This window comes from Lathyrus oleraceus, chromosome 1, assembly GCF_024323335.1.
Source record: "Lathyrus oleraceus cultivar Zhongwan6 chromosome 1, CAAS_Psat_ZW6_1.0, whole genome shotgun sequence".
In the NCBI taxonomy this organism is placed as follows: domain Eukaryota; kingdom Viridiplantae; phylum Streptophyta; class Magnoliopsida; order Fabales; family Fabaceae; genus Lathyrus; species Lathyrus oleraceus.
In genome coordinates, this window is record NC_066579.1 from 343,702,953 (window position 1) to 343,715,700 (window position 12,748).

The 12,748-nt window shown below is 41.9% G+C and overlaps 1 protein-coding gene across 1 annotated transcript; it reads left to right on the top strand.

Moving 5' to 3' along the window:
- The first annotated feature begins 163 nt into the window (after positions 1 to 163).
- Positions 164 to 3,415, top strand: LOC127105911 (uncharacterized). Its single transcript, XM_051043127.1, has 3 exons — positions 164 to 2,579; positions 2,718 to 3,106; positions 3,404 to 3,415. Exons 1-3 carry the CDS (start codon positions 164 to 166, stop codon positions 3,413 to 3,415), a joined length of 2,817 nt encoding a protein of 938 aa, XP_050899084.1.
- Positions 3,416 to 12,748: the final 9,333 nt, after the last annotated feature.

Sequence of the window (12,748 nt, forward strand, 5' to 3'; positions counted from 1 at the left end):
CTTATGACTTCGTCCCCCGAGCGGAGGTGGTGCACGACATGGGGCAATCTGTCCAACAAGCCGTGCCTTACCGGTTTACACTGAGGCACGTCCAGTCATCCATACTGTGGTTCCACCAGCCGCCTATGCTAGGCATGTTCCTCATTATGAAGATCAAAACCACATGTATCAGACTGTCGACTCAACCGTTGCTGGTGACGAAGTAAGGTTCGAGGATTTCAGGGAGGTAAAGGAGAACATGCAGCTCCTTGGGAAAAAGTTCCGAGATCTAGAAGGAGACCGCGTCTTTGGATCTGCTGCCAAAGAAATGTGCCTTGTGTCCGGTTTGGTGATTCCGGGCAAATTCAAAACTCCAGACTTCGACAAATACAAGGGGCATACTTGTCCAAAAAGCCATCTCATCATGTATTACCGCAAAATGGCTGCACACGTGGAGGACGACAAGCTGATGATCCATTGCTTTCAAGACAGTTTGAGTGGGGCTCCTTCCAAGTGGTATTTGAGTCTGGATCAGAACAGGATCAGGTGTTTCCAGGACCTGTCAGACACGTTCATAAAACACTACAAATACAACATGGACATGGCGCCTGACAGAAGACAGTTGCAGAGCATGTTCCAACATGACAAGGAGTCCTTTAAAGAATACGCTCAAAGATGGAGGGAACTGGCTTCTCAGGTTGAACCACCTCTTGCTGAGAAAGAATTGGCTGAACTGTTTATCGACACTGTCCAACCTCAGTTCTACGAGAAGATGGTTGGAAGTGCTTCTTTGGGATTCTCCGAGCTTGTTGCTATAGGAGCTCGCGTTGAATATGGTGTAAGGAATGGAAAACTGGCGGCTGTAGCTGGAACTTCAAATGCTAATCCAAAGAAGTTCTCTGGAGGGTTTCCTAGAAAGAAGGAAGGGGAAACAAATGTCGTGACTGCTGGTCAAGGAAGAGCTCCTCCAAGAAGGAGACCACAACAATATCCACCTCAGCAATATGTTCAACAACCAGTTCCCTATCAGCAACCCATGTATCCTGTCCAGTATGCTCCACAATCATACGTAGCTGCTGTGACGCCCACATTCAATCAACAGCCTGCTCAGGCTTATCAAGCGCCTCTAGCTTATCGACCAGCTCCAGTTCAACAACGTGCTGCGGCTCCTCCAGCTTATCAACAAACACCAGCAGCTCCTGTTTATCAACAACCGAGAGCGCAAGCGCCGAGGCAGAATGCTCAGAACCAAAATAGGAGACAAGGGGAGAGGGTGACCTTCAATCCAATCCCAATGTCCTACACTGAGTTGTATCCTTCCCTATTGCAAAAGGGGTTGGTGGTTCCCAAACCTTTGGGACCTCCACCTGACCGTCTTCCTCCATGGTACAACCCTAATGCACATTGCCCTTTTCATGAAGGTGCCCCCGGGCATGACCTAGAGGGCTGCTACGCTCTGAAGCATAGGGTTCGTGAGCTAATTGAGAGCAAGATCTTGTCTTTTAAGGACATGGGACCGAATGTGAAGAACAATCCCCTTCCTCCCCATGGAAATCCTGAAGTCAACGCCATTGAAGACACTTCTGTTGGTGTTACGGTTGAGAAGGTGGAGGATGTAAAGACTCCTTTGGTGGCATTCCATGCCCGATTGGTGGAAGTTGGCCTGGTTAATATTGATCATGACAATTGTGAAGAGTGTGCCACATACCCGAAGGGATGTCAGGTGGTACGAGACAACATTCAAGATCTGATGGATAAAGGAGTGCTTCAAATATCCAGTGCCGTGAAGAACGAAGACGTGTTGGTAATTGAACCTAGATTCAATTTACCCGAACCAGTGGAAATCCCTTACTATAGCAGAAGGGTGGTGCCTGAGAATAGTCATCCGTCGCCTGTTGAAATATGTATGCCCGCACCTTTTCCGTATGAGAGCACCAAGGCAGTACCTTGGAAATATGAGATTACCGCTGTAGACAAGGTAGCTGATGGAAGTTCAGACGCTGAAGTGACAAAAGCTGTAAGTGAAGACGTCACCAATATTGCAGGAATGAGTAGAATGACCCGCAGTGGTCGAATCTATACGCCCGAATTCAACGTGACTCCTCAAGGGCCGACCAAGGAATCAACAGTCGCAACTCCCACTAAAGAACCCGAAGTGGTCCAATCCGAAGATGCTGTTGAATTCTTGAAGTTAATCAAGAGAAGTGACTACAAAGTGGTGGATCAACTGCATCAAACACCATCTAAGATCTCTATTCTGTCTCTGTTATTGAGCTCCCAAGCCCATAGGGAAGCTTTGTTGAAGGTGCTTGCTCAAGCTCATGTAACACAAAGCATAACAGTAGACCAATTTGATGGAGTAGTTGCAAATATCACAGCCTGCAATACTTTGAGCTTCAGTGGAGAAGAATTACCTGAGGATGGACAAAATCACAACCGTGCTCTCCATATCTCGGTAAAATGCAAAGATGATGCTTTGGAAAAAGTGTTGGTTGTTACCGGATCTTCTCTGAATGTTATGCCGAAGAGAACACTCGCCAAATTATCTTATCAAGGACCAGCTATGAAGCCTAGTGCCTTGGTAGTGAAAGCTTTTGATGGTTCTAGGAGAACAGTGATTGGGGAGGTGGAATTGCCCATATTGATTGGCCCTCATGTATTCCCGATTAATTTCCAAGTCATGGATATTAATCCAGCATATAGCTGCTTATTGGGGCGTCCCTGGATTCATGCTGCAGGGGCAGTTACCTCCACCTTGCATCAGAAAATGAAGTTTGTAGTGGACAATCAACTAATCATCATTTCTGGAGAGGAGGACTTTGTGGTCAGTCACCTTTCATCCTTCAGATACATCGAGGCTGATGAGGACGCTTTGGAAACTTCTTTCCAAGCTCTTGAAATATCCAATGCCACTTTTGTGGAAATGAAAGACCCTGTTGGGAAAGCTTGCTCATCTTTCGCTTCTCTGAAAAGCGCAAGGTCTAGCATCGAAGGAGGAAACCCTGAAGGTTGGGGTCAACTTATTGATATTCGTGAGAAGCATGATCGCTTTGGTCTGGGATATGTGCCTTCCGCTGTGAAAGGAGCCCAAGTCCCTACAAAGGACAACATCCGAAGCATCCAGGAAGTATTCCTTAGCACAAGATTCATTCATGGAGATCAGGTCAATGCAATTGAAGATAGCACCGCGAATGAAGATGAGCCATGTTTGGTTTACCGGTGTGAGACAGCTTTGAACAACTGGAAGGCGGTTGAGATCCCCGAAATTTTTCCTTTGTCAAAGTAATAATTGTTGTATTTTCCTTTCAAATCCTTAGCTCTGCCCAAGGCTAAATGGATCATGTTGTAGGGCCTCTTTTCATTTTCAAATAATCATTATCAATGAATGAAAGACATTTTGTTAAATTCTTTTTTCATTTACTAGGTTTTCTCATAAGAAGATGGCAATCTTTTCAAAAACAAAAAATATTTCATTTATGCATTTTTTATTTTTACTTTTCTAAAAGAAATCAATCATTCAAACATGCAGAATAAATGATAACCCCGTTGAACCCAATGACTTTACTACCTCTCATAACTTTGACTCCCCTATCTACCAAGCGGAAGAAGAGGGTGAAGAAGATTGTTACATCCCCGAAGAACTGGCAAGGCTGCTCGAGCACGAGTCCAAAGCCCTTCAGCCACATGAAGAACCGGTGGAAACAATCAACCTTGGCACAGAGGAAGAGAAGAAAGAAGTCAAAATTGGCACCACGCTTGAAGCAAGCATCAAAGAGAGATTGGTCAAGCTGCTACAAGAATATGTGGATGTATTTGCATGGTCATACCAGGATATGCTAGGTCTAGACACCGACATCGTTGAGCACAAGCTCCCGCTTCAGCCAGAATGCCCGCCAGTAAAACAAAACTCCGAAGAACAAGACCAGATATGGCTCTGAAGATTCGTGAAGAAGTCAAACGACAATTTGACGCTGGTTTTCTCGCAGTGGCGAAGTACCCAGAATGGGTAGCTAATATTGTACCTGTGCCCAAAAAGGATGGTAAGGTGAGGATGTGTGTTGACTATAGGGATCTAAACAGAGCTAGTCCAAAAGACGATTTCCCTCTACCACACATTGATACTTTGGTAGATAACACTGCAAGATTTGCTGTCTTCTCCTTTATGGACGGTTTTTCGGGATACAATCAAATCAAGATGGCTCCAGATGACATGGAGAAGACCACTTTTATCACCCCTTGGGGGACTTTTTGCTACAAGGTAATGCCTTTCGGTCTCAAAAATGCTGGGGCAACTTACCAAAGAGCTATGGTCACCCTCTTCCATGATATGATGCACAAGGAGATAGAGGTCTATGTTGACGACATGATCGCTAAATCTCAGAATGAAGAAGATCATATGAGCCATCTGAAGAAGCTTTTTGAACGCCTCAGAAAATTTAGATTACGATTAAACCCTGCAAAATGCACATTTGGTGTCCGTTCAGGGAAGTTGCTTGGTTTCATCGTTAGTCAACGAGGAATTGAGGTGGACCCTGACAAGGTCCGAGCTATACAAGAAATGCCTGCTCCACGCACCGAGCGAGAAGTCAGAGGTTTCCTTGGACGTTTGAATTACATCTCAAGGTTTATCTCACACATGACGGCCACGTGTGAGCCTATCTTCAAGTTGCTTCGAAAGGATCAAGCTGTTGAATGGAATTCTGATTGTCAAAATGCTTTTGAGAAGATCCGTCAATACTTGCAAGAGCCTCCTATTCTAATTCCATCTGTCCCAGGAAAGCCATTAATCATGTATATGACTGTGCTTGAAGGGTCAATGGGATGCGTGCTGGGGAAACATGACGAAACTGGTCGGAAAGAACATGCTATTTACTATCTGAGTAAGAAGTTTACCGATTGTGAAAGTCGAAATTCACTTTTGGAGAAAACTTGTTGCGCGCTAGCATGGGCCGCTCGTCGTTTGAGGCAGTACATGATTTGCCATACTACTTTGTTGATCTCGAAGATGGATCCAATAAAGTATATCTTTGAGAAACCTGCCTTGACCGGAAGACTTGCCCGTTGGCAGATGCTTTTGTCAGAGTACGACATCCAGTACGTAACCCAGAAGGCAATTAAGGGAAGTGTGTTAGCAGAGTATCTTGCTCACCAACCAGTTGAAGACTATCAGCCCTTGAAGTTTGATTTCCCCGATGAGGATATAATGGTGATAAAGGATTGTGAGATCCCAGGCCCAGATGAAGGACCAGAACCAGGATCTCGATGGAAGCTCACGTTCGATGGTTCCTCCAATTACAGTGGTCATGGTGTGGGAGCTGTTTTGATAAATCCAAATGGTGGCTTTACCCCTTTCACAGCAAGGTTGTGCTTTGATTGTACGAATAATGTCGCAGAATATGAAGCTTGTATCCTTGGTCTTGAAGCCGCAATTGATCTCCGAATCAAGATCCTTGAGGTGTATGGAGATTCAGCCTTAGTGATCTACCAAGTCAAAGGAGAATGGGAAACTCGCGATGCGAAGCTGATCCCGTATCGCGCTCATGTTGTGAAGATGATAGAATACTTCGACGATATCACTTTCCATCACATCCCAAGGGTAGAAAATCAAGTGGCTGACGCTTTGGCAACATTAGCATCAATGTACCAAGTCAGATTCCATAATGAAGCTCCGCTTATTCGAATCGAACGAAGAGATGAGCCTGCTTACTGTCAGCTGATTGAAGAAGAAACTGATGGTAAACCATGGTTTCATGACATCAAGCGATATCTTCTAAGTCAAGAGTATCCAGAAGACGCTACATTGTTGGATAAGAAAACTCTAAGGAGGTTATCGTCCAAATTCTTTTTGAGCAATGATGTGCTTTACAAGAGAAACCATGACATGGTTCTGCTCAGATGCGTGGATAGACACGAAGCAGACATGTTGATCAAGGAGATTCATGAAGGATCTTTTGGAACCCATGCTAATGGACATGCCATGGCGAAGAAGATTTTGAGAGCTGGCTATTACTGGTTGACCATGGAGTCCGATTGTTTCAGCTATGCAAGAAAATGTCATAAATGCCAAATTTATGCTGATAAGGTGCATGTACCGCCAACATTACTGAATGTTTTGACATCACCTTGGCCTTTTCCAATGTGGGGCATCGACATGATTGGTGCTATAGAGCCCAAGGCTTCCAATGGTCATCGCTTCATCCTGGTTGCCATCGATTACTTTACTAAATGGGTAGAGGCTGCTTCCTACACCAATGTGACGAGACATGTGGTTGCTCGCTTTATCAAGAAAGAGATTATTTGTCGCTATGGAATCCCAAGCAAGATCATCACCGACAACGGTTCAAACTTGAACAATAAGACAATGACAGAATTATGTGAGAGTTTCAAGATTGACCACCATAATTCTTCTCCATACCGTCCAAATATGAACGGTGCTGTTGAAGTTGCCAACAAAAATATCAAGAAGATCCTGCAAAAGATGGTGAAAAATTATAAGGATTGGCACGAGATGCTACCCTTTGCTTTGCATGGATACCGGACCTCAGTCTGCACTTCAACAGGGGCAACCCCATTCTCCTTAGTGTATGGAATGGACGCAGTTCTCCCAGTCGAAGTAGAGACACCTTCAATGAGAATATTGATGGAGGCCAAGCTGGACGAAGCTGAATGGATCCAGAACAACTATGATCAACTTAATCTCATTGATGAGAAGCGTATGACCGCTCTGTGCCATGGACAATTGTACCAGTAACGAATCAAGAAGGCGTTTGACAAAAAGGTCCGTCCTCGAGAGTTCAAGGAAGGAGATCTCGTGCTCAAGAAGATCTTGCCAGTACACAAAGATTCACGTGGGAAGTGGACTCCCAACTATGAAGGCCCATATGTTGTAAAGAGAGCGTACTCGGGAGGTACTCTATTTCTCACAACTATGGATGGCGAAGAGCTCATTCACCCTGTGAACTCTGATGCAGTCAAAAGATACTATGCCTAACAAATCCTGGTGGACTGAAAACCCGAAAGGGTGGTCCAGGCAAAAGTTAGGGATAAAAGAAAGATGGTAGCTCGCTAAGTCGAAAACCTGAAAGGGCGACTTAGGCAAAAAAGAGCGTCCCGGTGGATTGAAAACCCGAAAGGGCGATCCAGGCAAAAATTAGGGACAAAAGGCGTAAACTGCATCGGTTGTCACTAATCAACACAGAAGAGCTAAAAATGGAAGATCAATCTAGTTACTCCCTTCAGAAGCAAGGTCTCGTGGAGTCATTGTTATTAGGGATAGTAGTAGTCATTGTGATTCAATGTAAACCTTTCCCTATTGCCATTTTCAAATTTGTAACATTCCATGGAGCTACGCCATTTGCGTGCTACCATTCTTGAATAAATACAAGTTTGCCCATCAAATTCTATCATTTGCTGTTTTTCTCTGATTTTCTTTGTTATGCAAAATGTCATTTATTTGTTAATAATGAGATTTTGAACTCAAAAAATTTTCAACATAATGAGAAACACAATTTTGCTTTGACATGTGGAAATATTAAAAGGAAATCTTTCGTCTTTCCCCGCAAGTCTCAAGTTGCAAGACTCCCCCTGGATGATCAACATCTATCTCCAGAGAGCACAAATTTATCATTCTCTGGAAGGATTATTGGGCCAGTTGTAACTGTTCAGCTTGATAGATCCTCCTTTGATGCATTTACTCACTCCTTTGGTTGAGTTATTGGTGTTGAAGATTCAGTACCTCCATAAAGCTTTCCCTAATTTCCAGTCTGTATATGGTCAGCATTTGCATTTCATGATCATCCATACATCATGCATATAAGCAAAATCCAAATCATGCATAGCCCGAAGTGCTTCACGCTCATTTGCATAATCTCAGGTCTCGTTGTTGATTGTATCCCTCGACCTCTGAGACCAGTTGTTACTGGCATCGTCTGTTAAGTCTGGTTGTCACCAGTGTTTTTGACCAAATCCAGTTGTAACTGGTATCCTTTAAGGTCGGGTTGTAACCAACATTTATTTTAAACCCAATTGTCGTTGGCATCACTGTCAGTCTGTTTGTAAATACATTTGTGATTGATATCTGAAGTTTGGTTGTCGCCAACATCATTTCAAGTCCAGTTGTTGCTGGCAAACTCCGTTGTAGTCGGTATTTATTTACTATTGGCTTTCATCAAGTCCAATTGTTGTTGGCAAACTCCGTTAAAAGTTGGTTGTAGTCCTTTACTTACGGTTAAAAGTCCAATTGTTGCTGGCACGTACAGAGAGTTTAATTACCCTATCTTTCCTGATGGTTCCGTGAAAGTCATGTATGATTTATCATCCTGAGGAATTTCCAGAAGCTTGGAGGTTTTTCGTGTTAGGAAACTCCAATGATGTTGCTTTGTATCTTTTCCAATATCAGCAGGTCATGTATGAATCTGTTGTTGAAGTTTTCTTTGGGTTTTCGCTCAGTGCTATTCAGGTCATGTATGAACCTGTTGTTGAACTTTCATTCCAGTATTGTCAGGTCATGTATGAACCTGTTGTTGAACTTTCATTCCAGTATTGTCAGGTCATGTATGAACCTGTTGTTGAACTTTCATTCCAGCGATGTCAGGTCATGTATGAACCTGTTAATTGAATACTCTTTGAATAGTCAAGTGTTGTCAGGTCATGTATGAACCTGTTGTTGAAAATTCTTTGAACGTTCCTGTTTTGTCAGGTCATGTATGAACCTGTTGTTCAGCTTTTATTTCAGTATTACCAGGTCATGTATGAACCTGTTGCTGAACCTTTTGTTCCAATGTTGTCAAGTCATGTATGAACTTGTTGTGGAAGTTTTCTCAGAAGGTTCAAGTTTGTCATCAGGTCATGTATGAACCTGTTGATATACTCTTTTCGAATTTTTCTGAGTTTGTTAGGTCATGTCTGAACCTGCTATCAGAAAATTCTTTGATTGCCTCAGCATTGTGAGGTCATGTATGAACCCGTTGCTGTTGAGCCTTTATTCCAATACTACTAGGTCATGTATGAACCTGTTTTGGAAGAATATTTTTCTTTGATTATCCCAATGTCATCAAGTCATGTATGAACTTGTTGTGGAAATTTTCTCAAAGTATTTAAGTTTGTCATCAGGTCATGTATGAACCTGTTGATATAATCTTTTTGAATTTTTCTGAGTTTGTTAGGTCATGTCTGAACCTACTGTCAGAAATTCTTGATATTCCCCAACATTGTCAGGTCATGTATGAACCTGTTGTTGAGCCTTTATTCCAATATTACCAGGTCATGTCTGAACCTGTTTTGAAGAATCTTTCTCTATGATTATTTCAGTGTTAACAGGTCATGTATGAACTTGTTGATACACTCTCTTTGATTTTTCTGATATTGTCAGGTCATGTATGAACCTGTTGTAGAAATTTTTCTTATTCGAATTTAGTAAGTCATGTGTGAACTTACTGCCGAAATCTCTTGTATTCTAAGTGTCGTTCATCGAGTTTCACTTTGAGTACTCTCCAGTGTGTGTCTGACTCTCCAACATGTTTGTTATCCCCAGCGAGCTGTTTTTACCATTTGTCTGTCTCCATGTGGACCATCAGTATTCCCCATAGATTGGTCTGTCAGGTAGCATCTTCTGTTAAGGATTCACCGTGTCCCTAACAGATAAAATAAAAAAAAATAATAAAGAATCCTGCATCCATGCATATCATATCATAGCATTTTCATTTTCAGGATCAAAATCTGGGTCTCCATGGTATTTAACCATCCCCCACTGCGATCCAATGAAAAATGCTGTTTCATTTTCCTCTGTTGGAGGATGTTTAAATATGGGCAACTGTCATACCCCGATTTTGGCACTGAAATTTTTTCCCCATCAATCACTCGTTTGTATTCTTTCTTCATTCACCTTCATACATGTTCATGTTTACTATTTCATATTTTTCATTCATTCAATCATAATCATCCATAGCATGTGGATAAAGTATCCCATCACATGAATGTCGGGAAGTTCTAAGGTACAAGAGAACAATTTAGGTTTGCCACAAGGTCACCCATTTTTCATTCACACCAAATATTACAATCATTACAAGTCATATAAATTACAAATTTACAAAAAATTGGCATTTGGACCAAATCCAGCCCATCCCCAAGAATCCCAAGGATCCTAATCCCTACTTTCTCTCTATTTATATACGTTGAAGCTTAGGATGAAGTGTTGAAAAAAAACATAACGTATTCAAGGTTCATTATCCTTCGTGGGTTTCAAGCTCAATGTGTTGTTGTTTGTGATACTTGCGACTTTACTTATTGCTCAACATGAAGTAGGTGTTTTATTGATTATCAAGTCACCATGATTAACGGCTAAAGAAGGAGGATAGGATGTGATTCAAAATTATGTGTTTTGGAGTGGACATGAACCGTCACTTGACAAATACTATTTTTGAGACAAACTATGGCTTGGTAAAGTTCACAAAGCCGGTGCAACAAGCAAGTCTTGCGTTCACCTCAGAATTGGGCCTTATGTTTGTGCTGGATGGAGCTTTGGAAGCTTCCGAGTTTAACTCAAGTGCATTCCAGAATGGTCCAATAATTCTACCTCTGATTGACAATAAACATTGACCTATGGAGTATGACCTCGGCGCTCTTGGTAAGGCATATATTCAGTGGACATCACATATAGTTGTATGACTTAATACTGGTGTTCCATGGACGATGTGCAAACAAAATGATGCTCGTGATCCTTTTATTAATACTTGCAATGGTTACTACTGTGATTATTTCTCTCCAAACAAATCTTACTTCAAGAGTTTTCAAGTCAAGTTTCCGAGAAGAAGAGAGTGAGAAAACATCAAAGGCAATTGGATATGGCGCCGTTAAGTATGCTGACCGGAAGATCAATAGATTAACAGATTACACTTTCAACTTTGATTAGATGCTTAATAATAAGGGAAATACTGTTGTATGCACATGCCAGGATATGTTCCATTATCAGGAAATATGGTAAAAAAAAATATAGAAGAACTAAAAAGGAATGGGAGTTTGGTGTTGGATCATGAAGACGAGCGTACATTGGCTTTTCACTTATTAGAATTTACAGAGGTTTTTGTGGAGTCCTACTCAAATTTGCTACCAAAAGTGTTATGTGAATACTTATATAATTTGGCTTCTGTTAGCCTCAATGGAGACCTTATACTTCATAACCTTGCCTCTAGGCAAAGGACGACTAAACTCAAAGATCCCAATCAATAGATGTTGAGAGTTCTTGATTATTCTCGGGTTAGTCGTCACCTTTTTGTGACAGCCGGTGATGATAGGACAGTATATCTGTGGGATACAACTGGACACCAACTGCTGGCATTAGCTTCTCTCCATCCAACGATAAGATCATTGTTGGTGCCGGCCTTATTATCATGTATCCAATTCTTCTAGAACTTAACATCTGAACAGAGCTATGCCTTGTCACGCCCAAAACATCATAACAGTAGTGATGGCAGGCCCTGCAACAATCCTTAACAGAATCACACTCAATTTCTAAATCCTGCATGCATGATAATTTAAAAAGAAAATGGATAATGAAACAATCACCATGAGCATATACCTACAACATCTGCTAGCTTGCTCGCAACAAGCTCTGTATCTCAACTAGATCCAACTAGCTCTGAAGCAATAATTCATTCAGTCAATCATTACCATACGTGGCCAACTTCTAGCCATGACAACCAGACTGACTGTCAAACTCAGGAGTCTAAAATCGCTCAAGAGCAACCTTCATCTAAATAGAGCTGAAGCAAGAAGGACCTGTCATGGAACAGATGCAAAAGGTTACCTCTCAAGATGTAAGTAATCCTATTCTATCACACAAACAATCTCAAGATGAATGTCTCCAACGCCAGACTGTACCAGTTTCCCACCAACATGCTCAAACAAATGAAGTTCGAAAATCTGAAAAAAGATCCTGTCTTTAACCATGAGGTAATAAAAATAAATAATCCCAACTGTGAATCTCAGTATGCAAAATTGCAGCAGATAAGTAATCAACAGGCCACGGTAAATGAACAACCTTTCTCACTGACCTCCATCACATAAATCGAGTCACTAAGGCAACTGAATGTAAGGTTATCATGCCATGGATCCAGAGCTGCGAGCCACTCCTGCATCTAGCGCAAGGAACTTGCGTCTAATGATGTGAGGATCCTCTGCACTTCCTCAACCTGTTATGCAAGAATGAGCATCCAAAATTAAAAGAATACACAGTAAAATACATGACAAACCAATTTCCTCTTCTGCTGTGGATGCGAATAAGATTAAAGAAGCCACTAGACAGTTTAAACTTGGTAAAGGGTTACCTCCACCAATGAGGACCAGGTCAAACAGTGGAAGCCAGGATCTTGACCAGGTTTTGTCCCTGCCGCTAACAACTATAGGAGCAGCTTCTGCTACTGTTTCAACTCCTAATTGACCTCTTCGGTACAGAAGCCTCAGCTCAACCAGAATTAGTTTCACAGCCCACTATTGAGCTTGTAGGTGGGAAGTTACAATAGGACTTATTCCAGAGGATTTCTTTCAGAATACATTTTCTTCTGTTCATGATGTTGCATACCTCCAAACCTGCAGTTTTTGCCTCCAAACAAGCAAAATAAAGTGCACATCAACCCAATAATAATAATTCAACCATACTACTAAACCACAACAATTCAGAGAATGCAGGAATCATTTACAACAACCTTGCTTTATCACATTCAGATTGACTAATTTGGAGAATGTGTTAAAAATACAGAAGAACCTACGGAGT

What these genes read in the sequence shown, in the direction of transcription:
- LOC127105911 (XM_051043127.1), top strand. Translation starts at nt 164, where the DNA reads ATGTATCAGACTGTCGACTCAACCGTTGCTGGTGACGAAGTAAGGTTC. An exon ending in GGTAGTGAAAGCTTTTGATG is followed by an intron (nt 2,580 to 2,717) that starts GTTCTAGGAGAA and finishes TTCATGCTGCAG; the next exon opens with GGGCAGTTACCTCCACCTTG.